This window comes from Lichenostomus cassidix, chromosome 4 (genome assembly GCF_008360975.1).
Source record: "Lichenostomus cassidix isolate B80296 chromosome 4, HeHo_3.0, whole genome shotgun sequence".
In the NCBI taxonomy this organism is placed as follows: Eukaryota; Metazoa; Chordata; class Aves; order Passeriformes; family Meliphagidae; genus Lichenostomus; species Lichenostomus cassidix.
Window position 1 is genome coordinate 55,942,332 of NC_139484.1, and position 12,047 is coordinate 55,954,378.

At 35.4% G+C, this 12,047-nt stretch overlaps 1 protein-coding gene across 7 annotated transcripts in view; it reads left to right on the plus strand.

Moving 5' to 3' along the window:
* FAM184B (family with sequence similarity 184 member B) overlaps window positions 1-12,047 on the plus strand; it is a 39,073-nt gene that overhangs the window by 18,444 nt on the left and 8,582 nt on the right. For all 7 annotated transcript variants that reach the window (XM_085059273.1, XM_085059275.1, XM_085059268.1 and 4 more), the window contains 4 exons: window positions 4,501-4,611; window positions 8,732-8,944; window positions 10,152-10,305; window positions 11,428-11,540. In XM_085059273.1, the coding sequence (XP_084915399.1) occupies window positions 4,501-4,611; window positions 8,732-8,944; window positions 10,152-10,305; window positions 11,428-11,540 (591 nt within the window). The remainder of the gene's footprint in view (window positions 1-4,500; window positions 4,612-8,731; window positions 8,945-10,151; window positions 10,306-11,427; window positions 11,541-12,047) is intronic.

Consider the following 12,047-nt stretch of genomic DNA (forward strand, 5'->3'; position numbering starts at 1 on the left):
TTAGATGGTAACTTCTGATGGGTATTCACTTTACAATGATGCCAACTACATATGAGAGAAGGGCTCCACATCACAAATATTCTGACATCAGAGACAGTTTAAAGGTATGGAAGGGCAAGAAATGCATTTAAACCAGCTCTGTGGGTGAAAGATGTCATGGAACACCAAGAGAGAAAATAACCATTTATTTCTTATTACAATAAAATTACATGTATAATAAATGGGAAAGTAATGTCATGCATATTTTAGGATTTGGAAGTATAGCTTAAGTGAACACAGCAAGAAATTCTGGGATCAAAATGTATAGTGAAAAAAGAGGAAGAAGATCTAAGTGCAGTCAAAGAGAGAAATACACATCAAGAAAAGGAAATCCTGCATAAAGCAGGTAAGATGCTCATTAATGTCATTCTAAAGCATTTCCCATGTTAGTAGTCACTGATATTGGAAATTCTGCAAGTTATTTATGCTACTTGAAATGCAAATTTTGGACCCACAGAAGATATGGAAACTATGTTGAATTCCCAAAGCAAAGCTGTTAATAAAGTAGATGTACTGAAACATCAAATAACGCAGCTGCAGCAAATGACTTGTACCAGAGTCAGAAAAAGAGAACCCTGAAGATGTGCAAGAGCTTTAACAGGTGATTTTCTCTCAAATATACAAAGGCATGGCATACCAAAAGTACTGAAATCAATATCATTTTTCTTTTAAGATTAATGGCTTTTGGATTATTGTACTGTAGTCAGTCCTGTAAGATTCCCAGATCTCTGAGCTCCTTCAGTGGAGCACTGACGTTCATAAACTGAAGTACATGAGTTGCTGCAAAGACAACAAAGGAGCTACAGATATCCTTGGGCTAGAGCAGGGCATAGTACTCAACTGCTTGTGTAACCACAACCTTAAAGAGAACAATGTCCAGGGCAACCTTTCTCTGTTGAGGTCAAGTTGGAATACTGATTTATTTATTTTTAAATATAGAAATATATTTATTTTATAAGTATAAATATAAATATAAATGTTATTCATTATAGAAATATAAAAATATATAATTATAGGAACATGTGTGTCCTGACAGTACTCTCTTTACAATATCTCCCCTTAAGCAACTGTCCGGCTCTGAATCTTTTCTATACTTTTTTCTTCTCTTAAACTGTTGTGCTATCATTCAGGAAAATTAGACTTGGCATCAGAGTCAGCAAATCATCTACTGTACTTTTTCACAGGACTAAGGTTGTCCTTGAGGAAGCCTGTGTGGTTGGAAGTTACACACCCAAGCTCAAACTAGAATAGCAAAAACCCCAGATCATTCCTAGGCTGCAGAAGAAGCTTACCATTCTGAATCAGTACAGTTCCACATTTTTAACTAAAATAAAGCCAATATTTTTCAGTGGAATATTTCCACCTAAATAGCATATTCACTACAAAATAGACTACTGTGACCCCAGAGTTCTACCCTGGTTTTTTTTTTTTTTCCATACTATATATATCTACAGTGTTTTATAGACTATGAAAACTGTAGCTGCTGACAAGGAGGGTATGAATAAAAGAGACAAGAGAACTTTCTTTGTAAAGTCAAGCATCAGTCCCATAAGGAAAAGATTTGTCTGAAGGAATAGCTGTTAGAAAGGATAGTAGATCATGTAATGAAAGATACAAAGGAAATCAGGCCAGTCTAAAACTTCATAGAATCTGAAAAAAAATGCAGAAGGTGGGAATGTTCTTCTATTTATAGATGCTTTAATTCATCTGGTTTTAATCTTATTGGTCACAGTGACATCATTTGAATTATGCTCCTTTGAATTAACATAAAAAGCCAGGATTTTCTCACTACAGAAAAAAGGAAAAAAAGGTCAGACAGATATATTTCTGCGAAAAGCTCCAGAGACAGGAAGGTGAATTTATCCTTGATGTGATAAACAGCCTTCTTAGCAGTACTTATCCTTGCATGCTTTGCATGTGGCTGTTGGAGTGATTTATATAAGATCCTTCCTGAAGAATAATGTATTGTGGGTATTATTCCAATTTTTTACTTAAATTTTCATGGATTGTTGCTGTGATATACTCAGATAAATTGATTTAATCAAAATTTTGCATTGTTTAGGCAGAGGTTCTAATTCTGCAAAGTGTTGGTAAATTAATTCAGATGCTTGTGTTACCAATGAAATGACAACTATTTACAAAAGCATGTGCATATATATATATGTGTATATATATATATATACACATATATATACGTGTATATATGCCCTTATTTAACTTTAGTCAGAAAGAATGCTCATCTTCTTGTAGATCCAAATAACTTACCTGAGCAATAACTTTTTTTCAGTGTGTTTTAAGTGGCTGAGCTGTTATTTTTGTTGTTGATATGCATTTGCAGTGATTGGCTTAAGAGATTCTTCAAAGAATTTCACTTTCATCAGAACTAATGTCTGTGACTGAATCCTTTGGCTTTAGGAAATTTGCAGTCTCTAATGTTTCTGTGCAGTAGAAACCTAAACGTGAGCTGAATTCTGTTCAAATAGAGGAGAACCTTGGAACTCATGGTTAGTTTTAAGCATTGTGCTTTAATGCTTAGTGAGGCTCACAAGTCAGTGCATTTCCAATCCAAGGGGTTTGCCAAATTTGAGCATAAGCTAAGGGGGAAGACTTGTGTGTTTGTCAAAAATCTTCTAGACAGAAAAAGAAGATTAATTTGAGCAGTTTGTAGAATGGGACAACCAGACTACTTGTCAAGTGGTTTTTAGACCCCTCTTGGTGCTAAGAATGAACTTCTACCCATTTTCTGCAGTTGACACTGCTGTAACTTTCTCAGTTCAACATTTACTTGAGAATAATCAAACACTTGCTGACAAGTTGTGAAGTCATAAAAACAAGTAGCTGCTGTCCCTAAATGTTGAGTTTCATTGTACCTGCCTGCTCTTGGAGACTAGGAATGGTGTTTTGTGCTTGTCAGAAGAATTGATTTCCATGAAACTGCTGGAGTTTATGCATTTAATGCAATCTTATTTCTCAGAATTGAACCCGGGTGAGTAAACTCTTTTATCTGCTTGTGATCTGCTTGATCACATTTGATCAGTACGTGAAGATGCAGTGCTTCAAGGTACATAGTTACACTAGTGAAGCCTTATGAAAATTACTTTGCCTTTTATATAGTGTATTCTACTTATTATTAGCTTGTACATGTATGCTAGCCTGAGTGAGGCAGATTGAATTTAAGTATCAAACACTTCATACTTTAGAAAAAAGGTATAGTAGTAGACATTTATTACTTTTAAGCAATAAATATTATTGTTTATAATAGTATCTTCTTAGAGATTCATATTAATTTAATCAGAAAAATATTGAGTTAGTAAAATAAAATACAGTATTTTTCATTATTGATGTTGTTTATGTCCTCTTACTCAACTAAGGCCTGTAACAGCTGCTTAGGAAGTATAGTATCTATTTTTAAAGATAGAAAAATTAGGATACAGAGAAGATAGTCCATTGGCAGAGTTGAAGTAGGAATGTTGCACCTGATCTTCAGGTTTTAATCAAAAAGACTTAGATCCTCTCCCTTTTGTACAGGCAAAACTGAAGCTAATTTCTCCCTTGCAATATTAGTGTATCAGTTTAATTCCATACTCTAATTCCTACCTAAGTTTTAACCAGGATGGGGTGCATGAGAAGGAGCTGTAGAGGATGGGGTAGGTGTTAAATGGGGTTTTTTTTTCTGCTTCCTTCATTTGTAGTGTCTGAAGACAGGGTAGAATGTTTTTTGAGTCAGCAAATCGGCACAAATAGGAAGGGCAAGCACACAAATAAGCCTGTAATGCATATCACTTCAGGAAGTTTCTAGAAGTTGCACATTCAGTCTTTCTACAATAAGTAATTGCTAACACTTGCTACAAACAATTGCTACAAGCTCTTGGTCACTACCTTGCAACTGGTGTTATCATTGATTTTTTTTAACTATTTCCAGCAACAAGGAGATTATATAATCCTCATTTTTTAATTTTTATCTGATTTTATTTTTACTTCCTCACCAGGATTTTTTTTTTTTGATGCTATCAGATATTGCTTCCTTTGATTCTCTTTTCCACTAATTGCCCTTTAGTTAGTCATCTTGTTATTTATATAGCCAATGTATATTTATGGTTTTTCAGATCTTGTGGGTGACTCTTGCATAATAAATTATTTTTGAACATTAACACCATTCAAGGCGAAACAGTCTGACTCTTCATACTGTACAGTTTTACACCTTAAGAAAGCTTTCAGTAGAAGATTAGGATTATTTGAACTGTATTGCTCACACTAATATTAGGAAGAACCGAACCAAACCAAACTGTTTATACTTTTTTTAATCGAATAACACATGAATGACATTAAAAGACAGTAGCATGTACTGTTGTATACACTGCTGTATTATCTAGCCTAATGTAGAAGAAATGTGTTCTTTTTCATGTTTTGTCCCAGATATTGCATGCTCTTGTCCTTTTTATTTTTTTTTTTTAATTTTAGGAGCTCCAGACACAGCTAGATGAATTTAAAAGAAGATCAGAGTGTGACCTAAAGCAACTAGAGAAAGAGAAAGAAGTACTAACCGGGAAACTTCAAAACTCTTCACTTGAGGTAAACTGGGTATAAATGTAATGAGGTAATAAAAGGTCTCTTAATTTTTCATCCCATCGGTGAGATTCTGGATTAGATTTTAATACTATTTGTTGTGTCTATCACTCAATAAAATATGCAAGGACTCTGGATAGAAATAATGGAAATAACTGCTTCTAAATATCTATGAAGATTTTGATGAGCCTATTTATTTTGATAAATTTCCTATGACACTCTTTGGAGATGTGCTAAGGTAAGGAGTTTGGCTATGTCCGAGTTGCTGGGTGACTCTGATTGCTTGTTTGTATATAGGACAAAGTGAGATTAGAATCTTTCTTACAGCTCCTGTTAACTTTCTGATTTTTTGTATATAGAATATGGCATAGAAATGTGTCTTCACTGATTCTAACCAGTTTCACTTCCCTCAGGTTCAGTGGGAGTTTGCATGGCAACAACTCCACAAAAGCTGAAGACCTAGATCTTCAGCTGACATTTGTAGACTCTCAGTGGCCGTAATAAGCTCTTGTTGAGTGTTTAAACACAGAGAAAGGACAAATAGGGTAATCGGGAGGCTAAGCAAAATGTTGTCCTCCAATCTCCACTTTCCCACATGCCATTACTACCCCTTGGTGTGCATGTTCCAGCAATCAGGGCGTGTTGTGCTCATTTACGATATGCAGCACCTGTTTTTTCTCCCATCTGTGCTATACTAGCTGTACTGGTTATGAGTGCAGCATGGGCTTTCCTTTTTCATTTCTCCTGTAAAACATATTTACACATTCTGTTATCAAACAGTGTTATTCTGACATTCTATCCATTTCCCAGTCTTAGGAATACAGAATTTAAGTGAAGTTTAATATTCTGAAAGTTTCATCTACTTTTAAGTTCCCTTACACATTTCTGCATGCCACTGTTTCCTGCATTTTCTTCTCTGAGAGAATTTTGGGTCAACCCAATCTATGTTGACTTATCCAGAGTGAAAGGTTTACGACATGAAGCAATTATTCTTCAGGTTTTGCAAATGCAAAAAGTAAGGTGGTGGGTCATCAAATTACTTTTCTTGAAATCACATGTTCAAGACAGTAAAATATGAAAGAAACCTCTGTTTTCTAACTGCTCATTCGCTCACATCACAAGATCATGGTAAATTAGCAAATATATATTAAATATTTATATAAAATAATATAAATATACATATAAATATTAAATACTACATAGCATGCCATATGTTCATAACGCCATGGTAAATATGAACAGATACACTAAGAAACATTTTATTGTATCTTAGAATGTAACTGCTCTCAAAAAGGAGGAAATGCTCCATTTGAAGAGAAATTTTTCATTATTCTTGATTACTCCAAAAGTTACTTTCTGAACTGACTACTTGGCAATATTGCCAGGGCAGTGAAGTACTTTCCACTTGTAATAATTTCCCTCTATAGGTATATGAATATTCACAGCCAAGAAAGCACCATTTACTATATAACATTATGTTTCACTGAGAGCACGATTTCCAGCTGGGAATCTTTGCAATGGCTCAGCCCAGAGCTTCCGCCTCAAAGGTTAGGCAATGTGCTGTTACTAATCCAGTTCTAACCTGGATACAGTTTCATGTCTAAAAATAGTTTCCTTGGCTGCCTAAGACCCGTTTTTGGTTGGGCTGGAATGGCTAGAGCACTACGCAGAGTAGACAAAAGCATGATAATTTCATCTCTCTGGGGTTGTACTTCAAAGTGGCAATATTTCTGTATTAATAAGATTTTTGTGGATAAAGAAATCAGACTTGCATCTCTTTGGTCATTTGGAATGAAGGATGTGAGATCCTGTGTGGGTTGAATGCTAATTCATTAGGGCCCTTCCGTTCCTTGCTTTTGCTCTATGGGATCTCTTCAGCATGTGTTAACAGATTTTGGTGCCACAATATAAGAAAGATAAAAAGCTATTAGAAATTGTCCAAAGGATGGCTATAGAGATGGTGAAGGGTGTTGGGGGAAAGCTGTATGAGAAGCAGCTGAGGTCACTTGGTCTGTTCAGCATGGACAAGAAGAGACTGAGGGGAGACCTCACTGCAGTTACAACTTCTTTGTGAGGAGAAGAGGAGGGGCAGACACTGATCTCTTCTCTGTGGTCACCAGAAGGGACAGGATCCAAGTGAACAGCTTAAGTTGTGTCAGGGGAGGTTTAAGTTGGATATTAGAAAAATGTTTTTCTCCCAGAGGGTGTTGGGGCTCTGGCACAGCTCTCCAGGGAAGTGGTCACAGCACCAAACCTGACTGAGTTTGAGAAGTGTTTAGCCAATGCTCTGAGGCACATGGTGTGACTTCTGGGGATGGTGCTGTGCAAGGCCATGAGTAGGACTTCTATGATCCTTGTGGGTCCCTTCCAACTCAGAATATTCTGTGATTCTGTGCTTCTATTCTGAAATTAGAAGATGCATAAAATTAAATGGAAATGTATCGTGATAGTAATGGTATATGAAGTGAAGTTTTTTCAAGAACTTTTGTTTTGCAGCAGGAAGACGTTATAAAACACAAAATTCCATCGTGTTGCTGGTTTGTTCATCATAAAAGCATCCAGATACATTTTGGACTGATAAGAGTTGGCATTGTTTCATTGCCTTAAACGTTGCTTTACCAGCTTAAACAAATTGAGGGTGTGGCTATCTATTTTGAAGTCAGGAAGCACAATAAAATACTTGGGCACTGCAAAACATTCCAGAAAAGTATTTTCACTGGTGGATTTGAAAACCTTTTGAATTGCAAGACAGGACAATGAAACATGATAATATGGAAATGTTTGTTTCTTGACCTCTAATATGTTAGAAGTAACAGAATTAATGAGAAAGAATGTGTTTATATGCCTGATACATTTCTGTATGGCTTTTTCCAATAATCACTGAAAAATAATGGTTTTAAAACTACTTTTCCGTCTGATTTCTTACTACATTGTGTTCTCTGTTGCTACCAATTTGCTGCTTAGCCTTTTTCTAGTTAGTAGGATCTTTCATTTTATATTAGAAGCGCTTTGAACCAATAATTGTCTGTGAAGAGTTGAGGAAGTTTTTAGTGTTGTGCCCACAGATGAAGTATATAGGATTCTTTTCATCTTTTCTGCCCAGATAACTATTTGATTTTCTTAAGAAGCATTCCAAGTGACATTTTTCCTGTTTCAATTTTTTCTATTCTAAAATATATACTGCATATACTCTATTCCTCTGGTACATTCTTTTTAGTCACTTTATTTTCAGGAAGCTCAGGAAAAAAATGCATGCTTGAGTGTAGTGATGCTAATGCATATTGTGTCAGTTCATAGGAAGGACTGTACAGCATTACGTTTTCACATCAAAACTTAGTTTTATAAGGAACAGCAGTACCTAAAACTTAAGTGTTTCCTTTCTTTATAAAGGAAAACATTGGTTTGAGTTCAATAGGTGTGAAGACAAAGTAATTTTTTTTACCTGTAACCAGAAGCCAAAGTGCCCCTTTGATTAAATCTTGTAATTTACCACTTTTTTTTTTAAGTAATAAAAAAAATTTCAGCAGCTCTGGAAACAAAAGTAATGTTGGCAAATGGCTCTGGCATCTGCCTATTCTTGGAGTGTATCCAGGCCACAGATAGATCCCATTACACAGATTTATTAAAGACAATTAATGTTTTTCATTATGAATAGTATTTGGTAATTAGTGTTCACTAGCTTGATCAGAAATTTTTTTGTGTGTGTGTGTTTAATTGGATGGCAACAGAAGAAGCCAAGAAACAACTGGATGAATAGTGAACTCAAATTCACAGCTTGAGCTAGGTGCTCTTTTAAATTAAATGAATCAGTTTTGTTGGATAGCTTCAGCACAGCCTTAAGCCTGCCTACTGGTTTGTGCCATATTATTGTGCAAATTGAACTATGGATTGCAGGTATGAGATGGAGATTATTTGAAATTTTTAAAAGGTACTTGATGGCCAATAGACAGTATATGCAAAAGGATTGTGATTCTTCACTGAAAAAAGGGCTCCTTGCACAAAACAAGCATTTTGCTATTTTGTCATAGAGCAGCACAAGCTCATAAAATGTATTCAACTTTACATAATTCCTTTCCATTGTGAATGCAGCCATTAATCCTATCCTATTGACTTACTTTTCTGGAAGGTGGCTCAGCTGAAGCAAATATTAGACCAACAAGCAAATAATTTCAAGGAGTCACTGAAGAAACATAATCTACAGTCCAACAAAGAAAAAGAGAAACTTTTGCAGGATCTTCAAAACACCATTAAAGAAAACCAAAATGTTAAACTGCAGTTGGAGGCATCACATCAAAAAGTCTTAAAAATGTTGGAGAAAAGCAAGAATCAGGAACTCAAGGTCAGTTTAGTACATACAAATGTAAAAAAAAAATCGTATTTACAGCATGAACCATTTTAGTGAGAGCCAATAATCAAAACTTAGTTATTTCCAGTTATCTTAACGATGGGTTGCCATTGTTGCACATAATGAATTATTCTGTGATTTTGAAACCTCATCATCATCAGGCTGGGAGGCAGGTGCATTGGTGGTTTGTGGGGTTTTTGGTTTGTTTTTTTATAATTTTAACATTTTAACTTAGACCACAGTGCAAATAAATGTTTCATAAACTAATACACCCTACAGTTAGACTGCAATGAATACAAGCTCCTTTATCTGTGCCTCTAGTTCAGAAATATAAGGGAATTCCTATGTGTATTAATAACAGTTTTGTTATTTTTCATCCATTATGAATTTATGCATAAATACTTAAGAAGTTATATAGACACATATAGTGATGTGTGTTGCCTTTTAAAGGTTCAAGTGGATTTATTTCAGTGACAAAATGTTAATGCAATATACTGAGGTTCTAAAAACTGTTGCTGTTTGAGAAAAAATCAACTTGGAAAATGTACATGTGATAGTGACATGGAGTTCAGATGTCCCTGTTGATTCTTTCAGCATAGAGAACCTTATAAAACATAGGTAATAAAACCACCCAAAGTAGAATTTAGTATCATGTTTATATACTCCAAATAAAATTCCAGTTTTAACAAAACCAAGCTGAAGCAGTGAGTTGGTAAGAATGAAACTGAGGACAGGAGTTTGCTTTCAGAGCCACTACAGAGCAACTGCTCCATCATTTACAGTGTACCAGCAGTACTTCTAATGACAGTGGAAGCTTGAGCCAAGAATGATACAAGGAAAGATAGAAGCCTTTGTCTGACACACTGTGATAAGCAATAACAAACAGGTCAAATCTGGGGGCTTTGTATGTTGAATAGTAAAACTTCCTTTCTCATGTCAAATAGTGCAAAGTGTTATTATTTCATCATGCACAACAAATCTAAGAGGCAATACCCTGATAATTTATCTTGTACCTATTTGGTGTTAATTTTTAACTTCAGCTCATTTTTATGCTGGCATTGTTAAAATGTCTTGTAAAGTGGTGATGAAAATTAAAGTTTATACAATGAAAGGTCAGATTCCTCCTAGCATTACAAGTAAAACGACAGGCTGATAAATAGGTTCAAATTATTTTGGTTTTTTGGGGGACTTTTGCTTACAGGAGGCAGAAGAACGTTTGAAAAGGGAATTTAATGAGACTTTCAAGATCCAACATCAGTCTCATAGGCTGGAAATACAAACCTTGGAAGAGAAGGCAAAGAAAGAATTACATGATGAGCTTGAGCAGATACAGAAGCAGCAAGCCCTGTTGCTAGGTATAGTGTCTCATGTCATGCACAGTTCCCACTGCTTCATTATGTATACGCTGAGAACCACTGACTGTCATCCCATTCATGTTCTTTCCCGTCTTTTGGGAACTCAGGTTTTTGTGAATCTCCTTTTTCATACCCTGCAATTTCAGCAATACAGACTTAATATTCTTTGTTAACCAAGCCCTCAATAGTCGGCAGCAAAATGTTGCTGAGAGAATAGTCTGGGGTAGAACATTCAAGTATGTAGTATCAGATATATTCTATTGGAAAATAACTGTTAGTTTGTATGACTTTACTCTTTTTTTCTATGTTTAGAAGAATTATTATATGTGCTTCAAGTCTGTTCAGCAGTGGAGATCAGTTGCTCCCTATGTATTGTTTAGTCAGTTTTGAAAGTGCCCTAAGCTGTTCAGAACTAAACAGAACATTGCAGTAGGAAGACAGGTAATATCTCCAGTTTTAATCTCAGGTTATTAAAGTTCATCTACAAAATGTTTTTTAATTAAAGAATAATTTGAAAGTATTTTAAGTACAAACTGAATTTTCTTCTTTGTTTTTTTTCTCGAGTAATTAAAATTTGCTAGAAAGTTTTCTTGCTCTCTAAAGTTTTTACATTCAATAGATAGATTCTCTTCCTCAAGAAAAATCGTAGGGAGACAACAGAAAAAAACTTCATTCTTCTTGTGCTTGATCCATCCCAAAACTTGTACCCAATAGACACAAAAGTTGTAGCAAATGAGAGATGAGCTTACATAAGTGTTCTTCTCTAACATAACTGGAGCTATCCTCAGTCTGCCTTATGGCCCTCTATAGAGCACCAGTGGAATTAACAGGGAAGCTCAGGGGTGCTCCAGCAAAGTTCTAGATTAGAAGAAGCAATTGTGATCATGTAATCTGCAATACAACTGCCACAGAATTCCCTCTCTGACACAGAATCATTGTTATTGTAGCTCCTTATCATCTTACTATTACTCAACTGAGTTACCGCTCTAGTAATAGGAGAAGGAGTTGAGAAACAAAGCAAAATATAGTGTATTAATGTTTTCATCTACATTCTTTATATCTGCCTTCCCCATCCAGCTGGCCTCTGACTGCCTAATTGATTGTCTGTCTGACTGTTACTAGGATCTCTAAGAACAGAACTCTCTGAGCAACAGACATCATGCACAAACCTAAAGAAACAAATAGAAGAACTACAAATGGAGCTGAGGAGTGTGAGGACACTGAAGAAGCAACAGGCAAGAGACCAGTTTGTACTTCATTGCCATGTTGTGTTTAGCAAAAGCAATACCATGAAATTTCTCTCTCCAATGATAATAAAAGTGTACCATCTCTTACAGAGATAGAATGGGTTCTTCCTTCATGTCTCATTTTAAATGTTTATCATCTTTTCCCTATCAGCAGGATTTTTCTTTCCAATTAAGGATCTGCATCTAAAACAGAAATAAATGAATGAATGTTACAATTAAATAAATACTATGGAGACCACAGAATATATTCAGGAGATTTTGTGTGGGAAGATAGGAACAGGCTAGGTGCAGCCGAGACCTAGATAAGTTACAGCTGTGTTCTTAAACAAGAGAGATTAACAACTTTGTAGGAAAAAGAAGCAGAGAATGTGAACATGTATGACCAAGTAGAAGAGGCTTGTGTGGATAGTTTGCTAATCAATTGTAATGGAAAAAGGAGCACCTGTCATGCATGTGGAAAAAGGGTGTAAAAGGTTGTACCGTGGGCTAATAAAC